This window comes from Propithecus coquereli, unplaced genomic scaffold (genome assembly GCF_000956105.1).
Source record: "Propithecus coquereli isolate 6110/MARCELLA unplaced genomic scaffold, Pcoq_1.0 Scaffold14, whole genome shotgun sequence".
Taxonomy (NCBI): Eukaryota; Metazoa; Chordata; class Mammalia; order Primates; family Indriidae; genus Propithecus; species Propithecus coquereli.
The window spans coordinates 4756747-4782402 of NW_012138302.1; the positions used below are offsets into that span (position 1 = coordinate 4756747).

General features: G+C 39.6%; 1 protein-coding gene across 1 annotated transcript in view; it reads right to left on the reverse strand.

Annotated features, from left to right (window-relative positions):
* ROR1 (receptor tyrosine kinase-like orphan receptor 1) overlaps positions 1–25656 on the reverse strand; it is a 381360-nt gene that overhangs the window by 159438 nt on the left and 196266 nt on the right. Inside the window, exon 2 of the mRNA XM_012639398.1 lies at positions 4918–4989. Coding sequence (XP_012494852.1) covers positions 4918–4989 — 72 coding nt within the window. The remainder of the gene's footprint in view (positions 1–4917; positions 4990–25656) is intronic.

Genomic DNA, 25656 nt, shown 5'->3' on the forward strand with positions numbered 1-25656 from the left:
TATGGAGATTTCTCAAAGAATTAAAAGTAGACCTACCATTCTATCCAGCAATCCCACTACTAGGTATCTACTCAAAAGAAAAGAAGTCATTTTATCAAAAAGACACCTGCACTCGAATGTTTATTGCAGGACAACTGACAATTGCAAAGATGTGGAATCAACCCAAGTGCCCATCAATTCATGAGTGGATTAACGAAATGTGGTATATATATACCATGGAGTATTACTCAGTAGTAAAAAGAATAAATTAATGCCTTTTGCCAACAATTTTGATGGAACTAGAGACCATTATCCTAAGTATAGTATCTTAAGAATGGAAAAACAAACACCACATGTATTCACCATTAAATTGGAACTAACTGATGAGTACACATATGCACAGAGGGAAGTAAAACTCACTTGAATGAAACAGGGGAGGGGAGAGGGAAAAACCTACCTAATGGGTACAGTGAACACTATTTGGATGATGGACACACTTATAGTTGTGACTCAAGCATTACAAAAGCAAAAGTAAATAAATGGGACCTGACGAAATTAAAAAGCATCTACACAGCCAAGGAAACTATCATGAGAGCAAACAGATAACCTACAGAATGGAAGAAAATATTTGCATGCTACACATCCAATAAAGGGCTGATAACTAGAATATATATAGAACTTAGGAAAATCAGCAAGGAAAAAATCAAGCAACCCTTTCCAAAAATTGGGCAAAGGACATGGACAGAAACTTTTCACAAGAAGGTAGATTAATGGCCAACAAAGAATAAAAAAATGCTCAACATCTCTAATCATCAGGGAAATGCAAATCAAAACCACAATGAGATATCACTTATCTCCAGTGAGAATGGCCTTTATCAAAAAGTCCCAAAACAATGAATGTTGGCGTGGATGTAGAGAGATACGAACACTCATACACTGCTGGTGGGACTGCAAACTAGTACAACCTATGTGGAAAGTAATATGGAGATACCTCAAAGAGCTACAAGAAGAAGTACCATTTGATCCAGCAATCCCATTACTGGGCATCTACCCAAAGGAGAAAAAGACATTCTATAAAAAAGGCATCTGCACTAAAATGTTTATAGCAGCACAATTCACAATTGCAAAAAAGTGGAAACAACCCAAGAACCCATCAATACATGAGTGGGTTAATAAAATGTGGTGTATGTATACCATGGAGTTCTACTCAGCCACAAAATACAATGGTGATCTAGTACCTCTTGTAGTATCCTGGATAGAGCTGGAGGCCATTCTACTAAATGAAGTATCACAAGAATGAAAAAACAAGCACCACAGGTACTCACCATCAAATTGGTATTAATCGATCAACATTTAAGTGCACATATAGTCATAACATTCATCAGGTGTTAGGCAGGTGGGAGGGGAGGAGGGGATGGGTATATATACACCTGATGGGTGGAGTGCGCACCATCTGGGGAATGGACACACTTGAAGCTCTGACTTGGGCGGAGCAAAGGCAATATATGTAACCTAAACATTTGTACCCTGTAATACGCTGAAATAAAAAAAATTTTTTTTAAAGAAAAATAAATTAACACCTATAGCCAGGACTCAAGCAGTCCAAAAGTGATCCATGTAACCAAAAACATTTGTACCCCCTTAATATTTTGAAAAAACAAACAAAAAAACCAAAAATCACTGTCCTGATGGTGGGCACACTGAAAGTCCTGCCTTCAGCATTACAGAGTGTGTCCATGTAACAAAAACTTTTGTACCCCCTTAATATTTTGAAATTTTTTAAAAAGTCATTAAAAAAAGATGTTGTTTAAGGCCCAAACCTGCTGAATTTGGATAATTTTAAATACCGCATGGCTACCCCAGGAATTCCCTAAAGAATTCCTCTAACTGGCTACCAGTTTTGAAGATGGAACATAAGGATGGATGAGCTCTCAGAGACCCCAGTCCCAGGTGGACTGCTGATCAGCTTACCAAGTGCCAAGGCAAGATCCAGTCCATCCCTACTCTGCCACCTTCGCCCACTGCCATGGCTCCAAATATATACAATCAGCAGCACAGTGACTCAGCCACCCCATTTGGACTAGCTAAGGATCAAGCTCTAAGCTATAGGTGAGTCAATACCATTTAAATAGACTAATTATGTGCCAAGAACAAACCAAGCAACAGAGAGTGCGAACAAGAGGAAGAACCACTCCTGAACTAGAAAACCCAGTCACTGGACTCGATGGTGAAACTCTGGGGAAAAGGTGGGCTTAAGGGCTGAGTCTAGGATGCATCTGCCCATTGTGACCATGCAAGCAGCCATCCTATCACAACACAGGCATGCGACCCATGGACATGACTTTTGGCCAGGAAAACAACCTTAGATGATAGATACAAATACCCTCTATCCCCACTCCACAGGAGAGCCAAGGGAAGCTCAGAGTCATAGTAACTCTAGAGCCCATGCTCATAAGAACCAGGCTGTACACTTCCCTGCTACGTATACAGCTTCACTCTGGTAAAGGAAGTCATTTAAAAAGGCAAACTAGGGCAAAAATACCCCCAAATCTAGTCTGTCAGCACAGAGAACTATTTGCAGTTGGAAGCAGCCTCAGTATTTTTTTAAGTAGTAGGCTCCCTCCCTTTCTGCTACCTATGGGAGCAATTTCCAGTCCTTTCTCCAAAAGAAACATTTGGCTTTCTATAGAGAACCTCTGAGACTTCTTGTGACTTGTTAGGGAAGAAGGGGAAAGAGGCCCTCCTCATACCCACCCCAGCTCTCTCCCAGGGAGCTGAGGTTGAGCCCCTGTAGATCAATTTATTTTAGGTGGTATTTGGTTCTGAAGCATTTGTTTCAGAAATTACCCTCATGAGCCATCAATAGTAGCTTTCAACAGCTCTTCTCGGGTGGCCTTGTCTCTTTGAAATTTCATTTCCTGTTGGAAAGGATAGACAGGTAACTGTTGCATACCACTGACTGGACTCGTTTAACAGAACACTGGGACCCGAGCGAGGCTGGGAGTCACAGTGGGATTGACGGGTGGAACAGAGCAGCTGGGTGAAGAGGGAGGCATAAGAACATACCAGGTGATGGATTTTGTTTTACTGCTTCTATGAGTTAGGGAATCTGCCCCACAGGAGGAGGGGATACGAATGTACGGGAGACAGTGCACTCAGCTGCCATGCTGATCAACAACATGCAGTATGCAATAATATAATTTTTCTGTTGGCTCCATAAAGAGCTTGCAGAGTAAGTTTACGTACTTGAAAGCACCTAGCACAGTTCCTGGTACAGAGTAAGCACTAAGTTAACTGTTAGTGTCCTTTCTTTCTTTTTAGTTAAAAAATATTCTATAAATATTTGTTGAAAATCTACTGCCTCCTAGGCATTGTGTTTGGTGCTGGAGATGGAATGACACACAGCCTCTGTTTTTATCCTTCATTATAACAGAAAAAGAATGTCCATGTCCAATTTGAAAATAGAAAAAAATGATCCTAAAAGTCCTTCGATTTAAGGTGAAATGACACCTCCCTTCATCCCACTATTGTAAAATGCCTAATAAAGTATAACCAGCAAAATAACTTTGCCTATTGCTGTTTTATAAAATAAAGTTAGCTCTTCTCAGAGAGGAAATACAACTTGCAGTAACTATATTAGCAGGCGATAGAGAGCTGATCATAAAAGACCATATTTGACAATGACTCCTGAGCTCTTTTTACCACTGTAATCTCAGCACCTAGAATCGTGCCTGAACTAAAGTAGAAACTCAGTAAGTCTGTTGAATCTATTCGTATGTGTATGTATGAATGTGGCTTTTCACTACATAAGATTTGACTTACCATTCCACAGATATTTATTGAGGATTTCCTATGAACAAGGAGTCTGTGCTAGATTTTGTGATGGACACAAGGCAAAAAGAAAGAAAGAAAGAAACAAACGAAAGGAGAAACAAGATAGAAATCCTACCTACAAGAAACTTCCAGGTTTAAGGGCAAGATAGACAGTTATATAAATCACTACGATATAATATAGACAATGCAAAGAGAAGAACAGAGAAATTGGGAGTTCCAAAGAGGGAAAGGCCACTTCCTGCTGGAGGAATCATACAAGACTGTGAATAATATAAAATTTATGCTTGGTCTTAAAGGAGACATAATTTGTTGCCTTGCAGAAGGGGGAGAATGGGTATTGGCAAAGAAGGAGAGATAATTCAGGTGGAAAAAAAGACAAAAGCAGAGAGGCAGAAAAGCACAGGATACATAAGAAGAAATAGAAATTTGGCTGGAGATGCATAAAAGGGCATAAGAGGAATAAAGAGAAAGAACAAGGCTTGGAGTGGGGTCGGTTGAGCCAGATTGCTGGGGCTTTGATGTGTCCTGATCCACCACTCTAGGACAGAGGCTCTCTATAGAGTAGTCAACGCTAACCATGTGGGGAGGCTCAATTAATGTTAAACAACAAGCTCTGAGCAGGAACCTGTTCCCCATGTGCACGCAGGAAGCTGCCATCTGTGTGCACAGGCAATTACAAACATTCCAAATACTTTGTGCTGAACCCTGCAAACACATCAAATGCTCATTGGGAAAGGTCACCCAGCAAACAGCTCTGATCAATCCTGGCTAAGGCTGAATCAAATCCCCTAAATAAGATCCACGAGATGTAGTGTCACGAAGGTCAGAAACGACCCTATTTCACATCTTGAAGCATTTTTACCATGTGGAACATTTTAGAGGAAGAAGGGAAAGGAAAGAGAGGGCAAAAAAAACCTCTCCAGATATAATAGAATTCCAAGTAATCAAATGTTAAATGATCACAAAGTAAGCTGGGAATTTACTTTGGCCCCCACCTTCTCCTAGTGATCTGGAAAACAGTTGATATCAAAGAAGGTCATGGCACGATTGAAAACGGAGTTTCCCGCCTCCCTCCTTGCGGCCCCATGTGTCCCCACCGTGTACCTTTGTCAAGTTCACTTGAAATGTTCCATGATGAGGTAGGCACTAACTCAGCAGTGACTGACGACTCTGTTTCTGAAAAGAAAAGAAGGGGAGAAAGACAAGGACAATATTAAATACAGTAACTTATGGGCTGTCAGAAGCATTACAGGAGATTTCCGAATGGTCTGCCTTTGGAGAGAGACCGCGGGACTCCCATAGCTTATTACGCTGGAATGGCCGCGGGGGTTGCCAGGCAGAGGCGCCTGCGTTTTAGAGGCATCCAAATGAACAATCTAGAGGCCAGATCTGGATTTTTACTTTAAAAACTGGCTTGAAAATTCAAAATATTACATTAACAAAAAAGGAACTTGCAGAAATGACCACACATTATCAAACTCTTCCCTTTCTTGTTAGAAGATCAGTTTTCTACTAATATATCCAATAGCCTTCCAGTGGAAAATAAGAATAATGTTGCTCCTACCGCTGATTTCATTGCTTGTGTTTGTGAATTGGTAGCATTTTTACGAAAAGAGAAATTCATTTCTCTACATTGGAACTTGAAGTCAAGACAAATGAAAGCTAAGTCTTTGAATACAAAGAGTCATTTGTGGTAATTAAGCTTAAAAAGATAATTTTCAAAATCATTATAAAACAAACATGCAAATCAACAACCTAAAGGACATAATACACTCTTCAATAACAGACTATAGTATACAAATGATGTTTTTTGTTGTAGTTTTTGAAAATTTAAGCCATGGCACCATCCTACTAACATATTGTAATGGAATTACGCTGAACTCTCCTTAGGCTATGTCTAACACACGCACGCGCGCGCGCGCGCGCGCGCACACACACACACACACACACACACACACACACACACACACACACACACAGAGAACATTATTACCGGACATCGGTGCGGGGCAGGATCGTCGCGGACCCAGGGTCATTGGATGTAAGGCACATACACTGTCAATTCCTCCTCCACATCTCCCCAGCCCCCTTCAATCCAGCGAAGGCATCATTAATCAATTGTGGGTCTTTTTGCCCATTAAGCTTGGGTTCTGCCACAGAGTTTTTTCAACACAAAATGAGTCTGAGTGGGAACGCAAGCTGAACTGTAATAATGGGAACAACTGGAATTCAAATCCAGGTCTGTTTGACTCTAGTGCCCCACACCTCCAGGCAGTCTGTGCTGGCCAGTATTCAAGTCTGTGAAACCTGATTTAAAAAATCACCTCACCTCTGGCTTCACCTGTTCAGAGAGATAAGCACACTTTCTAGATTTCCTTATTTACTGATGGTGACTGTCTGCCAAATGGCCACAGAAGCCACACGTCATCATCACTGATTGAGCTTGCACAGGAACAGGATGTTGACCCGCTGAGAACCTGCAAAGGCACACTTCTAGTTTGCCTACCTGCCACACAGCGGAGACAAAAGGGTTGTTTGGTTTGTACACACCTCCTTGGCTTACCTCTTTCCTGGTCCTAAAAGCAGGTGGGAAAGAAATAGACAAGCCACATATACCCTCCCCAACCCCAATGGCCTCAGTCCCCTCCTACATCCTGAGCCCAAAGCAGCACAAATCCCCCTAAGGGGAGCTGAAGTCAGATGGGAAGTATGGCAGGGATCTTACAGCACATAAAATTCCAAAATATGAAACCAAAAAGAAAAATTTGCCCTGTAGGAAATATGCTTAACACAAAACCACAGTGGAAAGCAGTGCTTCTCTCATCCACCCCTTGTCCTAGGAATGGATATTTCATGCAGGTGATTTCACCAGGAAGAGCTAAATGTCTACATTTCAGGGTCTTCCTCGAATGACTCCAACCCCAACTCCACTCTGACCCCCATTCTTCCTCATCCTACAACCACCCACTTTGGCTCCTTCAATAATGACAGAGCTTTTTGCAGTATTGCGGACTACTATGGTTAGCCTTCTGCAATGGCTCATCGAGCACTCCCAGACCTCAGGGAGCTTGGGAATAGAAGCATGGCAGCCAAGGCGGCATTTCAGGCAAGGAAGCAAAGGTCGGGAAGTGGCAGGATTAAGACAGACCTCGACAGCTTTTCCCTCCAATATTTTCATAGCTTCATCTTACTGCTGCTCACAGTGAAATTGCCAGAAATATAGGACTCATTTTACAGTATTAATTTTATAGAAAGTTAGCTATATGTCACTTGGTTTTTCCAAGCTGAGTTTGAATTGCTGATGGAATATAATTTGGGACCGATGACAAATGAATAGATTCTTGGCACCACTAACGGTGAAATTGTTCCCCACGTGTCCCTGGACACTAATTACCACTCGGTTCTTGGGCTACAGCAAAGATAATTCCAATTCACATACTCATTAAGTAATTGTGCTGATTCTGAGGAATTTTGTTCTCAGGCTCAAGATCCATTTCTTCAGATAACAACATGTTCAGCTTCTCAGATAAAATGATAATAAAAACAGATAAAATATTTTAAAATGTGAATAACTTCCCTGAAAAATATTATCTTCCAAGGCCACATTTTTTAAAAGAAAGGCTGATTATTTTATATGGAAGTTTAATATTAATAATTCCACCTCACAAAATGATGTTTAATAATATTTTATTTTATTTTTTAATGAAAGGGAGGCTTGAACTTTAAGTGAGAAAAATTGAGCACATCTCCACTTGAGCTCCATCAATTCCACGGCCACCAGCAGCTTTAGAGAGGGACAGGGCCACCGGTTTTGACCCTGAAGGATCTTGACTGATGGATTCCATTCTTCTCCTGTTCACCTGACTATGGCAAAATGTGAGACATTTCTAAGTATATTTACTACCAGAGTAGCAGCCTCTCTGTGTAAAATCATAGTGGTTATAATAGCAAATTAATATGTGCCATTTCGAAGACAGTAGAATATTTAATGGAAGTACATACTTAGATGAAAATACTCATTTCTGCCACTTATTAATTTTGTGATCATGAGCAAGTTATTGAACATCTTTTGACTTCTATTTTATCTGTAAAATGAGAACAATAAAAGCCATCTCATAGGACTGAAGCAAGGATTAAATCAAATAATGGACCAAAAGGATCCTTCACAGTGCCCAGCACACAGACTCAGGAGCCGTGGTGCCTCCCCTCTGTCTGGGAAGGCAGCTAGTGGCCGTCCTCTGCATGGCCATACTTACTAAGCTGCTGTGTCATCGTCTGTGTTGAAATGACACATTCACCATGCTTTTAGAAGAACACTGTATTTCACATGCCTCACTAATCCAAGCCAATCTTTTCATTTTGTGAGGTTTTCCTGAATTGGTTACCAGTTCTCTAAGAACACAAGTGTTTTTATATGGTTTTATCCAATTTAAGCAAATCAAGCGTGTTTTAGAAAACTTCAGCCCTTATCTTTCTCGACCTCTGTAGAAGGGCAAACCTCAAAAGCTATTCTTCTCCTGATTTGATCAATAGGAGCTATCATCTTTGCAGTTTCTCCGAGGATTGACTTTTTGGCACTGATTCTGCAAACCATAAGGTTTTGGTATTTAAGCCTCAACAGTGGGAGTGTTATTTGGAGGGAAGAACAAAATGAGCCTTGAATCCTCCTCATTGATAAAAGCCTGTGCTCTCTGAAAGGATTACTGGCTCATCTCAGCAGTTGGCAGGTAGAGACCCAACGTTCACAGGATGTGGAAGCTCTTCCAAGAAGCACCCAGCCATGCCACATCCTGTATCCTTGACTCAGTGATGTGTGAGGTTACACAGGCACACTGTGTAGTCCCAAGACCAGCAGCCAGCCCAGTAGCTGCAAAGGCCCAGTGCAAGAGAAGGAAGTGGCCACTCCAGTGCCTATCTTGACCGGAGTCACTGAGTCCTAGAATGTTACACCACGGTGCACCCTCGAAGCCCAGGACTTATTTATCAATCTCTATTCTTTGGATCCATCTGATTTTTGTGGAGCTATTTATAGGGGAACATTAGAGAATTTGGGGGTATACAGGACAAGGGTACAAGGCTCTAGACCCTCCTTTAACTGGAACAACTCTACTTTTATCTGTTTTACATATTTTTGTGTTTACAGGTCTTGTGGAAAAGACACCAAGGCCTTAAACAATTTTTTTAAAAAATTATGTAATACAATCTCCTCATTTTACAGATGAAGCAAGCGAGGCCCACAGCAGCCAAGAAGCTTTGCCAAAATCCCAGAAGTTCTTAGATAGAGCCAGGTCTTAGAAATGGCTTAGAAATAAATATGTGTTGACTTCTTACTGAACTCCATTTTCTTCTGTCTGTGCTCCTAATATGTGACATGTATCCTCAGAGGCTGAGTTCTCAGAGATTCTCAAGGAGTTTCCAAGCAGCCAGGGTCAGTCCCACAAAAGGGGTGCACTTTCTTCCTGTGGTAAAAGGTCTCTGCTTGGGATCATTTGGGGGGTGGCAGGGATGCTGATGGCTTTGCGAGCTGTAGTATGTAATGTTATTTTAGACATTGTCTGGTGAAGGCTCTTAGCTCTGTCTCCTTCCTCTCCCTAGTGTCTCATTGGAGAAGCCCACAGCCAGGTAAATCACCTTAACCAAGGGTGCCTGTTTGGAAAAGCAACAGTATGCTGTAACTTAGAAGAGCAGGCAGGCTACATCCCCCAACAACGCAAGGAGTCCACCAGCCTGGGCATTGCTTCGGCCCTGGGTTCACAATTACCCCATGTCCAGGGTCCCGAATGAGGGGTCCTCTGCACTCTGGGGACTCATTGAAGAGAGACAAAAGTTAAAGCCTCCCTCATCCCACGTGGGATAGTCAGTAGTGGAAAATATGATGCTCCGTGTTTATGACGACATCCTATTTCTCACTCACCTTGAATTTGGATTTCTGATGTAATCACTAAATGAAGTTATCAATACAGTCACAAAGAAAGAAGATGGCACAATCCTGCAACCTTAACCCCTGCTCAATTACCCAGTCACACTGCCTGCATTGCACTGTGAAATCATATTTTTGTGTGTGAAACATGTAAATAGCACAATTTCTTTGTAAACAGCACAATTATTATACATGTGACAAAGCCATTAATTTGTTGAAGAAAAATTTAAAATACACCAAAATTTGTGGTAGTATTCATATTTCTATATAGTGGGAACTGTAAAAAAAGGGAGAAAGAAATAAATACTATTTCCTTCTTTAAATGTGTTAAATTATTCTTACAGAACCCATGAAGTTCTTGTATTTAAAGAAAGTATGCTACGCAAAGCACCACCATGATGCACATCTTCTTTAAAGTGAATAAAAATCAATATGGTCTTACTCAACTGTAGCCATAGAAACTTTTGCCAATTCAGGGGCTTCTAGTTTTTTGTTTGTTTATGTTTTTTTCTTAAAGAAAAAAAGGAAATATCCCAAGTAGTTACTGAGGAGGCGAGATCTCCTTAGGGACATGGAACGTCCTAAAATAAATTTCAAAATGATTCAAACTTTGATCTTCCCCAAGGAGACGTACAAATGAGTGGACGCAAAGTTAACACTCCTTCATTCACCCACGGTGCCACTCTGTACTCGACAGATGTTTAATGCAATAAAAGAGTTTTTTTCTGGCTTCAGAGAGAGCTGGTGAAGACAGAGTGAAAAAGGGAATAAACATGCTAAAGAATACTTAGCACGGAAATTGGTCTTATCTCCCTACAGAGGTTCCATTTCATTTCCTTTTAGTTGCCGTAGACACCTCAGGTTTCTAATGACATCAACCAACTTTACTCTTTTCTTCTTATTTACACTTGACTGCCCTTCCTTATGCACTCTTCCCCCGAAAAGTGCCTCCTGGCAATTTTTCTTTCTTACTCATCCTTCTGTGTCATCTGTCTTTGTCTTATGGTGTTTGCCATTTCATTTCCCCCTTTGTATGATCCACGTACATTTTCATTTCATATTCTATAATCCATTTTATAATAAAAGTCTATTACCTAGTAATTGTCTCTGGCCAATTCAAAGTCACACACCACTCAAAAGAAACAAGAGACACAAGAAAGATGCTTTCATAGCTGCAATTCCATGACAGCTTGAGAGTTTATTTTTGACTCTTGCAAAACAAATGAAGTCTTGGTTAAGTCCTATACACAATGGGAATGAAGTTATACTGGGTGTTCCCTATAGCCACAGTCTATTGCAGATGATTTGGAAAACTACATGGCCATGAGGAGTTAAAAAAAACTCCTTATGTTCACCTAGAGTTTAATGCTATCAAGTTCATTTGTCTGTTCGTTGATTCATCCATCCACCTACGCAACAAACATTTATTGAGTACCTACTCTGTTCCAGACTAGCTAAGTGTCAGCTAGGTGCCAGGATATAATGGTGAACAAAATCAAGACAGTTCTTTCTTTCATGGAGCTCATTGTCTGATAGGGACATAAAGAAGTAAACAAAGAATTACCCCATGTAATATAATATGATAAATGCTATGATGAAGAGAGAGGGAGGGGGAAGAGCTTAACACAATCTCGGAGGATCCTGTCCTGACTAAAGGTGTTGGTGACGAAGCTTATGTGGTTTACGGCAAGCCGGATGTTTAGAAAGACACAGGAATCTGGATAATCTAATTTCCTCCTCTGAATAGAACAAGATTTTCTACAACAAATGAACAATGAGCTGAAACCTGGTGAGGACATCACCTTTCTAGAAGACTCCTACTATCATAGAGAAGACAGTCCACAATCCCACATCTGCCTTTGCCTGCAGAACTTGGGTACTTAAAGGAGTCTTCTGTTAAGAACAGGGAATGCTTCTCCAAGTTTTAGTGATTTGGCCTTAGCCCTGTGTACTTCCAAAATCGATTCTTCAACCAGAACTGAGTCTTTTGTGCTTTTATCTTCTTAGCAACATAAATATCTGCTGGGAATGGAGGGTTAATCTAACATACTGGTTTAAAAGGTTCTAAATTTGCAGTTCCTTTTGCCTTTCTAATTTACGCTTGGCCCCTGCAAGAGAGAAAATAATTGCCTATTCAACATGGTACTATGAACAGGTTAAATTATTTCTGCTCCAATTTGCTTGCTTAGAGCCCAACAACAAAACAGAATACATAAAACAGAATATTTTGATGGACAAATTCCATCTCTTTGAAAGATTATAACAATGACGTCAATAAAATCTTTCTCACGTTGGAACCCCAAACAAAAGGACACTTCTGATTCATGTTATGTTTAAATCATAGCAAAACAACCAAGCAATTCAACAGGCAAATAAAATAAACTTGCTAGTTCAGTAATATTCAGTTTACTATTGAAAAGACAAAAAAACCCTGGAATTACCTTAATTTTCTTCTTCACAATTTTTCACTTAATTTTATGTTCCTTTGACCACCAGTGAATATGTGCTCTTCCTTCATTCTTATTAGACAATAAACTTCTTGAGATAAAGGATCATGTCTCATGCTTCCTTTGTGTCCTGCCTGACTTCTAAATGATACTGGAATAGGCTAGATGAGAAGCAGTTTAGTAGAAGGATGAAAGATGTCAACTTTGTGCACTCAGACATTTCAAAGCCTGCCTCTGTCACATACCAGCTTATGACTTTGGGTGAATGACTTCACACCTCTAAGCCTCAGCTTTCATTCATAAAATGGGCATAATAGTAATGAACCAGGAGGACTGTCATGAGGCTGAACTGTGATAATATTTGGAGATGAGTCAGTACCTAGCAAACGGTAAGCTTTCAGTGAAGTAGCAGCTCTCACTATTGGGTAAAGACTTTTTTTTTACTAACCATAGATACAGTCTGAATGCAGTGATTCCAAACTCAACTGGGATATATGTTAAACAAATATAGATTCTTGGATCCCTATCTCTAAACTGTTGAATCTCCCTAGGTGAGTCTTACATAACCTATAGCCTAGCACCACAGGTCCTCTACAAACCACCAGGGAAGGGAAACTCAAATAATGATATGGTCTGTAAAAAAAAGTTAAAAACACATAAAGGGTTAAATGAACTGAGAAGTTTAATGTAATTTAAGAATCTGGAGGAAAGGGAGTTGGCAGACTAAAACATTACTCTTGTTGTTGTCATAAAATTCCAATGTGAGCAGCAACCTCAACAATGAGACAGCTCAATGAATATTAACCAAGAACAAAATTGGTGCCTCTTGAATGTCTTTCAAAGTCAAATATTGATGTTTAACTTGAAGGTTCTCTTAATTGGTTGACCATTGATTTAGCCAACTAGACTTTTAGACAGAAAATTATTATCCTGTAAAGAGCAGCAGTATCTTAACCATTATCTAAGTTACACATCCTATCTCAACGGCTGAGATGTTTGTGGAGCCCTTCCTCCATTAAATGGGCAAATTGGGCATGCTCTAAAAATGTGCAGTCATCCTACCCTAGGCATAGAAGGACAGAGAAACAAACCCCTTTTCAGTCTTGATTCTCAGTCACTTAAATCATTTACAAAGAGAAGCCCATTTTGGATGCAGTTGAAAAAGCTATTAAGCTTCCAAGCACCTTACAGTAATACAAGTACCTTGTAGTTAGGTACTTCAACAAAGTCTGAACACAGAACAGACATTAGCTCATGACTCCACATGCAAAGGATCAAGGCCTGAGATAATCATACCATGGTTGGATATGAAGAAACCCAGACTTGGGCAGGAGAACTTGCCTAAGGTCCCCTGACATGCCATCAACTTCCAGAAGAACATAACCTTGATCTCCCCTCACCCAATCCTGGGTCCACTAAAGCTCTCTACTACACTGCTGGTGAAGTCCTTCCCTAGTTTTAAATTTTGTTTTCTTCTAGTCTCCTCTAGCACACTGTTAGTTAATTCAATCATTTCAAAGCTCCAAAGTGCGAATAGTAAAAGGGGAAAGAAAAAAAAACTATTTTCAGAAAAATATATTGAAAGTACAATTTATACCTTCTGGCTGTCCCTGGAAACCAAGTGTTTAATGGGATTGAGGGGCTCCTGGATTAGTGGAAATTATTTTAATCAGAGAAGTAAATTTCGGAGGATTACTATCATCTTTCAAGATAGTAATAAGACGGTTTTTCTCAAGCCATATTAGCCTGGGCGTGTAGAATCTAGATGGCTGGCAACGTTCAAATACTTAATTCACCTCAAATTGCACCAGTTTAAAATGCTTAACCCGTCTGGACTAGGTTTCCTCCACCACGTCATTATTGATAGCCTGGGGAGATCAATAATTAAAATTAGAGGGAAACGTTAAACAGAGCATAAGTTGGGACCAGAATTCTTTCCCAGAGCCTCCTTAATTTCTCCCTCTTCTACAATCCCACAGCATTTTATCTACTTCTCTCTTAACGCACTTACTTTACACTTTGTAACGTGACCTATGTTTGCTTCAGTGTCCATTTTTTTTACTAAGATTGTGCCCTTCTGTGGCTGGGGATGAGGTTTTACCTATCTCTACATTACTCATAGCATCAGCCATTGCATCGAACACATAGTAAGCACTCAACAAATATTTTCTGAATGCATAGGTGATAGAGTAGCTGCATGCTCTGTATATTATCACATTTCTTCCTATAAGGTAGTGTGGTAGATTATAAAAGGGGTTCTGCACCCACATCTTTCTGCATCTCCTCCAATAAAGAGATAGAGTACACTTTCCCACCATTGAATCTGGACTTGCTTTGACTAACAGAACATGCCAAAATCAGCTTGGCTCAGCCCAGATCAGAGAACCACCCAACCACTCATTTGTGGTAATAGCTATAATAATAAGTAATAGCTCATTTACTTATGAGCTAAATAAATGTTTGCTGTTTTAAGCCACTACATTTTGGCATGGCTTGTTTTATAGAATTATTTGTGGGTAATATATACCCACTTACAGATGAAAACACTAAGGCTCAATGAGTTTAGGGACTAGCTTAACACCATAGAGTGACAAAGCCAGGATTTGAAATCCAGTCTTTCTAATTCCAAAGCCCATAGTCTTTCCACTAAATAAATCGACAAGATTTTGAATATCCTCATTCGTTCAGAAATAAGTTTGAGAAACTATAGGCAAAAGCCAAACGAGAGAGCAAGTCCCTTTCATTGCCGTGAAGTCCTATGGGAACTGCCTGCTACAGTGACTCACCCTGGACTGACAGGGTCCGGTGTTAGTAGCTCATCTGATCAAATTTAGGAGAGGCAAAAGTACAGGATCTCTTTAAAACAATGATCTGGAATGATACTCTCACATCCATAAATACAGCGTTCAACTAATAACAATTGCTATTCAAATGTTGTGATTTGGTCATTCCTTCATCCAATATGTATTTTGTTTATTCTCTTATTAGTAAGAAAAATAATTTTCCATGTAATTAATTTTGTGACTATTCCTTTCCATTTGTCATCAACCTGCCAAGAGTGTTTTGGTTTTCAGATCTGAAGAAAACAGTGCGAATTGAAATGAAATGTAGTTCTCCTTGCAGCTTTTAAGCAACCTAGCTATTTGTGGTTGCAGGCATGGGAACTTTTCACAGAAATGCAAGACCATGCTTTGGGTTTGCCAAAGAGCCACTCATATGTGAAAAGGGAGGGCTCTTCCTCCTCCCAAAGCTGTCAAAGAGCAGCACTTCAGGAGGCCTTTCTAGTCAACTGCAATGAACAGGAACGGCCAGTGCTACTGTGCACATGATGGATGAGGCGGCCTGTTTGCTCATGTGTGTCTCCTACCAAGATAGGCAACTTGATCCCCAGCTGATAAGGGGAAGCTCAGAGAAGGTGCATACCTTCCCCGTATGGAATGCAGTTATCCATTTTCAGTCAGGGATGATATGTGGCTGATGGAACTGCTTGGGAGAGAGAAGCAACATGATGGGGTTCATTTTGCTGCCTCTCCCTTGAGTTCCCACTGCAGCCCCACACTGTGAGCCCATCCACCAGGAGGACCGCCTCTTTTGTGGGCCTTTTCCCACAAGTCTTCTCTACTGTTTGCATTTTTCCTAACCTGCTACTTCAAGGTCTCCAACAAAAAAGTGTATCCCCAGCATCTGGGAGAAATATATTTAAGAATCTTATAGTGCGAAGAGCTTTCAAAGTTTGACACAAAAATCTAAAAGCCATAAAAAGAAAGGTGATAAATTTGACTACATTAAAAAATTCTGGAAGGAAAAATGCAAAAATAATGCCAAGACTTATGACAAACAAGAAAGAAAAAATTATTGCAGCTCAATAGGCAAAGGGCTAGCTGTCATAATATTGTAAGCAAAAGTTCCTACAAATCAGTAAGAAATAAAAATCTAAGAATGCAATAGATTAGTATGCAAAAGATATGAAAAGACAATTTGCAGATAAGGAAACAGAAGTGGTCCTTAAAAACATGAAACATGCTAAACTTTCTGATAATATAAGAAATGTAAATTAAAATATCAATGAGATGTTGTTTTTTCCTAATCAGATTAGCAATATGAAGAGGTTAATAACTCACTATATTGAGAGGGATATGAAGAAACAGGAACCCTTATATTGGTAGGAGTATAAATTGGTACAATTTGGCAATATCTACGTAAATTTTAAATGCAAATACCGTGTGAACAGCAATTCCTCTTATAGGAATTTAATCCTACAGCTGTCCTCAAACATGTATGCAATGATATTTGTACAAGATTTTCATGGCAGTATTGACTATAATAGAAAAAGATTGGAAACAACCCACTTGTCCAGCAATAGGGGACTGGCTAAGTATATCACGACTATCCAAAATTCACAATGGAATACAATGCAACTGTTATAAAGATTAAGAGAAAAAAAGATTAAGAAATCTCTGAGTGTACTGATTTGGAACAATCACCAAAATATATCATTAGTTTAAAAAGAAAAAGCAAAGTACTGATAGTGTGTATAGAAAAATACGATTTGCTTAAAAACAAAAAAGTACTTGTGTATTCTTATATAGGGATGTGTATATAATATACAATGTGTATATGTGCACTGTGTATGTATATTCTTCCATGTATAAATATACATTCTTACAAAATAAGTATAAAAGGGATACTCCCAAACTGGGAAGAATGTCTACATCTGAGAACGGGAACTGGTGGCTGCAGGTCAGGAGCAAGAAGGAGAAGTACTTTTTACTGTATATCTTTTAGTACTTTTAAAATTTTATACCGTGTATAAAATGGGAGAATTTTTTACAAAAGAATTCTCACTGATTCCTCTTTCACATGACAAGTGCTTCTTCTGGGGTACACCCAGGGCTTTATGGGAGCCCAGAGGGGAGCACCTCACTGGAGCAGGGAGGAGCGTAACAGAGATGATCATCGAAGACTGCTAGGGACTATTGACCTTTGAGTTGAGTTTAAAGGATGCATAGACATTTGCTAGGTAGACGACAGGCTTTTCTGTCCCAGAGAGCCATGCGAATTTGGGGAACTGCAAACAGTCCCTTATATATTGCTACACATTCACATTTGCTTATCGTGAGTACTCAACTTTATATCCTTCAGTGCCAGGCACTTATTAGGTACCTAATCTTTGCTGACTCTAACTGACTGGCAGGCAGAAGATGACATGGGTCAAGAGATACAGGACCTACCCTAATGGTTCACAGGTTAATAAGTGGTAGTTGCAATGGCAACGAGCAGGAAGAAGAGGCAGCAAGAGGAGAAGGAAAACTTCAGCAAAGACTGCACTAATCAGCAGAGCAATCATACTAATAACATGTCGCTTATCAATTATAGTTTCAAAACACATTTACACATTTTCATGAAAATTTGTTGAAGTGTTTTTATCCCCATTTTAGTGACGACAAAAAACAAGGATTAGAGAGTGCTGTGACAAATTTCACTGCTAAAAGGGGGTCAAATTAAACTTGAACCCATAGTTCTTTCCTCTGCTCTTCAGTGGCCTCTGTTTAAGCCATCACTAATTAAAGCCTCTTACTAGGTTGTGTGTGTATATAGTCCATCTCTTTAAACATAAATACCGAAAACAGCAGACGTCTGGATGGTGTAATTAACCTATTACAGAGATGTTTGTTCCATTTTCTGCCATTTAGTGTATCACACAGTACTTACATTATAGACTCTGTTGACATATACAGGGGCTGTGGTTTTTTTTATTTTTTATTTTTTTATTTTTTTTTTTTATTTCAGCATATTATGGGGTACAGATGTTTAGGTTACGTGTGTTGCCCTTGGTTCCTTGGGGCTGTGGTTTTTTAAGAAGGTTCACACAAAACAAAAAACAATGTATCAAAAGAAATTCTCCCCAAAAGGTACAGAGTGTTAAAATATGGGTCAGGGAATTTTGGTCACACTGGACAGACATTACTACAGGTATTTACATTCTCCTCTCCTATTGTTCTCCACAGTGAAATGTGAGCGGTAGTGTTAGTCACGCAAGACAGGTGGTAGATGAGAAAAGGGTCATTGCGTTTCATGACAACCATGTTAGTGATGGTATACTGGCTTCTGTAACACCCTTGACGGTTAACAGCTATCTTCTTTATTGCAAAGACACTCCTAGGCCTCACTTTCTTCACCTTAAAGAAACTTAAAAGCATTAACTCCTGATGTTTTCCAGCTTCCTGAGGTGGCAGATCATGAATAATTAATGTAACATAAATGAAGTCTGCTGCACATATAAACCAACCATGGCCAAAATTAGACATGGCAGACGATGGGGCCACATGGGTGAAGAAGACTTGCCTCTTCCTGCCTTTTGCTGGTGACTGGCTGGTTTTCTATATCTCCAGGTAATGCCTGTGTTGAGGTGCTCCTCACCAGGCAGTATGGCATCATTCCAAACGCATAATTGACAAACAGGCAAACTGAACAGTGACTACTTTGCCTTGATTTTGCAAAATAGGCCTTGCAGGTCTGCAATCTGGCAACCTCAAATATCTGAAAAATGGCTGTGAATTATAATTATTTTTCAGTGTTCTGAGTGGTACAAGTCACAAAACCCATGCGATAAATCTCACGTGCACCAACTGTAAGTGAATCTACCAGTCCTTTACTAAAGACAGGGCTTTTAGTTTACATAGTTTTAACATGCCTTTCAACTATAATAGTGCCTTATGTTAGAAGGATTCTGGTACTCTATTAAAATGCCAAGAAAGTGAGTTATTTTCTCTTCCCCTTCACTTTTTGGTTTTGTTTTGTTTTTACAGAAAAGAAGAGAATCTGGCTTTTACTTTTTTTATGTAAACATATGACATGTGCTTGGGAGGATAATACATGAGGAACTAGGTTTTCAAACACGCAATTGAGCTGGAAGAGAGCACCATTCAAATGTTTTCTCTTTGACAAAATTACAACTTCCCTTCTCAGGAATAGAGGATTTTTATTTTTAAGGGTAAAACGGTTCATAATGAAACCAAAAAGTCTTCTTGGATGTCAACAAGCTCATAAAGAAAAGACATTTAGATGAGTTAAGCATGTAAATCAGAAACATCTAGAAATTCTTTCAACTACTTGGAAACTTCCAGAAACAGCACTAGTATTTCCAAGGTACTCTATTCACCCTCCTAAGGGCAAATTTAGAAACTGACAATTTAGCTTGGCATTGAAGAGTCAATGAATTACAGGACAGGGTGTGGTGAGGTGAAGCCCTCCCTAGACTTTCATGTCTTAAGACATGAACTTAGGTTCAAAGTGCTCCTTGGAGTTCCAGGCCAAATACCCTTCTACCCCAGCCTTCTCTTCCTGGGCAAGTCATTAGGTGTCCACTTCAACAACAGAAAAGGCTCATATACTCCAGCCAATGCCCCCAGTGGTTCCTGTGATTGTGTCAGAAGACACAGATCCATGTCTAAGAGTGCGATCAAATTTTATTTTGAAAACACAGTCTTTGTGCCCACTGAGTGCTGTAGGACCACAGGAAGGTATATGGCAGTGGGTAGTTCCTGGTCCCTTCACAGGAACTGACAGGAGAGAAAAAATAAAGTGGAGAAAATTTGCAATGATACAAGGCTAACCCTAAACTGAATAAAAGCCAAGTTCTATAGACATCAAGCATTCTGAGAAAGGAGGAAGGAGAAAGTCCGGGAGGGAATGAAGGATAGGAACATGGCAGAGAGCTCAGTCTGTTGAACTGATTCACCAAAGTCCCTGCATCTGTTTCTTCATGTGGACATCATCGTTAGGGAGGAAAGTCAAAAACTGTACTACAAGGCTATAGTAACCAAAAACAGCATGGTATTGGCATAAAAATAGAGACACAGACCAATGGAACAGAACAGAGAAGCCAGATATAAAGCCATTCACATACAGCCAACTGATTTTTGACAAAGCAGACAATAATATACACTGAGGAAAAGAAGCCCTATTCAATAAATGGTGCTGGGAAAATTGTATAGCCACATGCAGAGGAATGAAACAGGATCCATATCTCTCACCACTCAGAAACATTAATTCAAGACGAATAAAAGACTTACATGTAAGGCAGGAAACCATAAGAATTCTAGAAGAAAATGTTGGAAAAACCCTTCTAGATATCAGCCTAGGCAAAGAATGTACGACTAAGATCCCAATGAAAATCACAGCAACAACAAAAATAAATAAATGAAATTTGATTAACTTAAAAAGCTTCTGCACAGCTAAGGAAATAATCAACAGAGCAAATAGACAACCTACAGAATGGGAGAAAATATTCACAAGCTATTTATCTGATGGGCTAATAACCAAAATCTACAAAGAACTCAAGCAAATGAGCAAGAAAAAAACAAACAACTCCATTAAAAAGTGGGCAAATGACATGAACAGAAGCTTTTCAAAAGAAGACAGATGAATGGCCCCTAAACATATGAAAAAATGCTCAACATCACTAATCATTAGGGAAATGCAAATTAAAACCACAATGAGATATCATCTTACCCCTGTTAGAATGGCTTTTATTAAAATGTCCAAAAACAATAGATGCTGGCATGGATGCAGAGAGAAAGGAATGCTTATACACTGTTGGTGGGACTGCAAACGAGTGCAACCTCTATGGAAAACAGTAATCCCACTATTGGGTATTTACCCAAAGGAAAAGAAGTCATTTTATCAAAAAGACACCTGCACTTGAATGTTTATTGCAGCACAATTCACAATTGCAAAGATGTGGAATCAACCCAAGTGCCCATCAATTCATGAGTGAATTAACGAAACGTGGTATATGTATACCACGGAGTACAACTCAGCAATAAAAAGGATGAATTAATGCCTTTTGCAATAATTTCAATGGAACTAGAGGCCATTACCCTAAGTGATGTATCTAAAGAACAGAAAAACAAACATCACATATATTTGCTATTAAATTGGAACTAACCAACGAGCGTGCATGTACAAAGAGGGAAGTAAAACTCAGTGGAAATCAAGCAGGAGGGTGGAGGGAGAAGGGTACAGATGAAAACCTACCTAACAGGTACAATGAACACTATCTAGGTGATGCACACACTTATAATCCTGACTCAGGCATTGCAAAAGTGATCCATGTAACCAAAAATATTTATACCCCTGTAATATTTTCAAATAATAATAATAATAAAAAGAATGGCAGACATGGTGTGATTTCCAATTACCCTATTCTACTAGACAAACTGCAGTCCAAAACTGGTTGATACACGTGATGAGATCTAGGACCTTTCACTTAAGAAACAGTTGAAGGAAAGCAGAACGTTTGATCAAGCATGGGAAGACTAGTGAATGACTGACCAATGGCTGTCTTCAAATATCAGACAGGTAACACGTGGAAGAGGGATATATTTACCCTGTAACATTGTAAAGAGAAGAATTAAATGCAAACCTTATACAAGTTATAGAAGTTACATCAAAGTAGGTTTTAATTCAAAATGAAGAAGACAATCTAACAATCAAAGTGGTCCTAAAACCTAATGGACTAATCAATGACCACCAAAAACCAAGAGCAAATATTCATTGATAGCTTACTATTTTCAGACGCCGAACTAAGTATTTTTACATGAATTTTCTCATCTCACCCTCATAATTTTATAAGATTAATATCATCTCCTGGCTGGGCACAGTGGCTCACATCTGTATTCCTAGCATTTTGGGAGTCTAAGGCTGGAGGATTGCTTGAACCTAGGAGTTTGAGACCAGCCTGGGCAACACAGCAAAACCTTCTGTCTACAAAAAAATAAAAAAAAATTAGCCAGGTGCAGTGGCACGCACCTGTAGTCCCAGCTATTTGGGAGGCTGAGGTAAGAGAATCGCTTGAGCCCAGGAGTTCAGGGCTGCAGTCAGCTATGATCATGCCATTGCACTCCAGCTTGGGCAACAAAGTAAGAACCTGTTTCAAAAAAAAAAAAAAAATCTCCTTTATTAACCACATTTTACCCCAAAAAACTCAAACAACAACAACAACAAAAAATACCCTGAGGGTCAGAGAGAATAAATAATTTGTCCAAATTAACACAGCTAGTATGTGGTCAACCCAGATTTCAAAGCCACAGTGGAGAAAGTGGAGCCCCCACGCATTGCTAGTAGGAACTTAAAGTGGTGTAGCCACTAAGGAAAACAATACGGCAATTCCACAACAAAATAGAATTACATAGAATTACCATATGATCCAGCAATTCCACTCTGGAATTGCTTTTGGATATATATAACCAAAAGAATTGAAAGTAGGGACTCAAATATGTACACCCATGTTCATAGCAGCATCTGTAATAGCCAAAATGCGGAAGTAAGCCAAGTGTCCATTGATGGATGAATGGATAAACAAAATGTGGTATACACAATGGAATATTATTCAGCCTTAAGAAGGAAGGAAATTCTAGCACATGCTTCACTATGGATGAACCTTGAAGACATTATGCTAACTGAAATAAGCCAGTCGCAAAAGGACAAACACTATATGATTCCACTTATGTGAAGGACCTAGAGTAGTCAAATTCATAGGGACAGAAAATAGAATGGTGGTTACCAGGGGCTGGGGGTGGTGGTGGGAAAAATGGAGAGTCAGTGTTTAATGGGTACAGAGTTTTATTTGGGGGATATGAGACACAACAATGTAAGATGTACTTAACGCCACTGAACTGTACCCCTAAAAATGGTTAAAATAGTAATTTTATGTTATGTATATTTAACCACAATTTTTTTTAAAGGAGTGAGCTGCCCATGGCTGGAAGTGTTCAAGCAGAGACTGGATGTCCATATGTTAGAGTTTCTAAAGCAGAGGTTATTATTCCAGGAAGGGGCTGGATTAAATGAACTCTCTGAGATCCCTTCCAACTCTAAAATTGTAAGACAAGATAAGCACATCGTCCATTACAGAAGGAAAAAATTGTTTTATTTTTCCATAAAAATGCAGACTACCTTTTATCCTGGAGCTTCCCAGCCTGGACCCTGAGACGGCTGGGTCCCGGAGTTGATTTACAATCAGATTCTCTCATTGTTTGTAAAACACATTACCCGAAAACCATTTCCAGTTCCATTTTAATGAGGACCAATTTGTTATTTTTTTTGGAAACCCCTGACTTCCATTGTTATAGAAAAGATACGAGAAAAGAAAATCTAGGTCTTGCAGTTCAAGAATTAATGAAGGCCCTGAAACAATTATGCCTTAAATATACAGAGATCTCCTTAATGTAAATAGACTGTATTTCATAGTAAATCTTCTTAGAACAAGGGATCCATTTCAGCATGACAGCGTGGGCAATGTCGCAGGGCTATAGTCTGTACTCAATTTGCAATTTTACTTCCGTTGACATTGACTAATGTACAAATAGCCTGGCTTAAAGGATCTGGGAAACACTAGGTCACAGTGTGAAATATATGCTAATATAGAACAATTTATATAAAAATAGAGGAATGTAAATAGCTAACTAAAGCCAGAGGTAGTTGCTCCAGCCAAGTGAGGACTGAGGAACATTGATAATGCAAAGAGAATGTTGTACTCGTTAAAACCTCTGGGAACACTACCCTCAGGTTTTCTTCCAGCTTCAATGCAATGATAAATTAAAACTGAAAATTTTCTGCTGCTCTCTGAAAGCACGTGTGTGTCTCCACATTACTGATCATATTTAAATAATCTAAATTAAAAGTCAGTATAAAACAAAGATGAATATTCCCAGTCCCCACAGTTGAGGAGCTAGCAGTAGAGTGAGGATAAGCTGAGAGAGAGCACACATACCCTGAGAAAAGGCAAAGTGTGTTAAATTGGAAGACAGCACGAAAAAGTGGAATAAGCATGGTTAAAAACAACTGCTGTTTACTCAGTGCTTAGGGGTCAGGCATAAGAATTTCACACTCATTATCTCATTTAATCCTCATGATGTGGGTTAAGAACCAGTACAACAGGAGATATAATTCAGTCATTAATAAATTCCACTGAAATCATTCCACAGCAAAACCATGGCTGACTCATCCATTTGCCCATCCCTGGAGTCAGACAGCCTCTAGTATCTTCCGTAGGTTCTGAGTGTAGGATCTGTGTGACGGCATTCAAAGGAAAAGAAGAGCAAAAGCAGAAGGAACAGAAAAACTATTGATGGATTCTGGGTAATCGAGGCAGAAAACCCAAAATTTAAGACCTAAAGGTGAAATTGAGAATTACATACAATTTATTAGATGTTGTGGGTTTGGTTCTCCCCTGCTGCTGTCCACCTTCTGTGCCACAATCCACCCATCCTATGGTGACATCTTCACTGGGCAGCTCTTGCACATGAAATAAAGTTTAAGGTCCTCAGTAGAGCATGCAAAGTCCTTTACAACCTGTCTCTTACCATTCTAGCCATGCTAAATGACAGCTCACCTGCCAAACACACCTGCCCTTTCATTCCATGATTCTCTTTCTTGGGGTGCCCATTTCCATCCCTCTCTCCTTCCTCCCCATTCATCCTTTGATGTTCAAATTAGAACACGGATCATATCTGTTCTATTCATTCCTATAATCTCAGTGCAAGGAATGTAATTGGTGCTGAAAAACATTTATTGAATGTAGGAAGGAGAGAAATACAGAAACACATAAATGAAATTTAAAAAGGAGATAGAGAGGCCGGGTGCGGTGGCTCACGCCTGTAATCCTAGCTCTCTGGGAGGCTGAGGCGGGCAGATTGTCTGAGCTCAGGAGTCCGAAACCAGCCTGAGCAAGAACGAGACCCCGTCTCTACTAAAAATAGGAAGAAATTAATTGGACAACTAAAAATATATAGAAAAAATTAGCCGGGCATGGTGGCGCATGCCTGTAGTCCCAGCTACTTGGGAGGCTGAGGCAGAAGGATTGCTTGAGCCCAGGAGTTTGAGGTTGCTGTGAGCTAGGATGACGCCACGGCACTCTAGCCAGGGCAACACAGTGAGACTCTGTCTCAAAAAAAAAAAAAAAAAAGGAGGTAGAGAGAGAGCAAATTGTCTCCTCTTATCTTTCATCCTTCCAAGAAGACGTCATTCCCTCCTCTGAGCTAAACAGAACCTAGTTACATACCCCGCTGTACTATTTTTCAAGTTTATCTATGTAGTTGTACATTCCCCCCCCCGTCCTTCTATACTTTCAGCACCCCAAAGGCAGGGACCATGTCTGTCCAGACAGCCAATGCTTAGCTCAGTGCCTGGCAGTAAACAAGAAATGACTGAATGAATCCTTTTCAGGGCCTTGTAAAATCCCATTTAAAGGAAACACTTAGATAGTACAGATTGAGAAAATCTTGAGACCAGAAGTGTTCGGGATTTTGGATTTCTTGCAAATATTTTTGAATATTTGCATATACATAATGAGATATCTTGGGGATGGGACCTAAGTCCAAAGATGAAATTCATTTATGTTTCATGCACACCTAATATACATTGTCTGAAGGTAATTTTATACAATATTTTCAATAATTTTGTACATGAAAC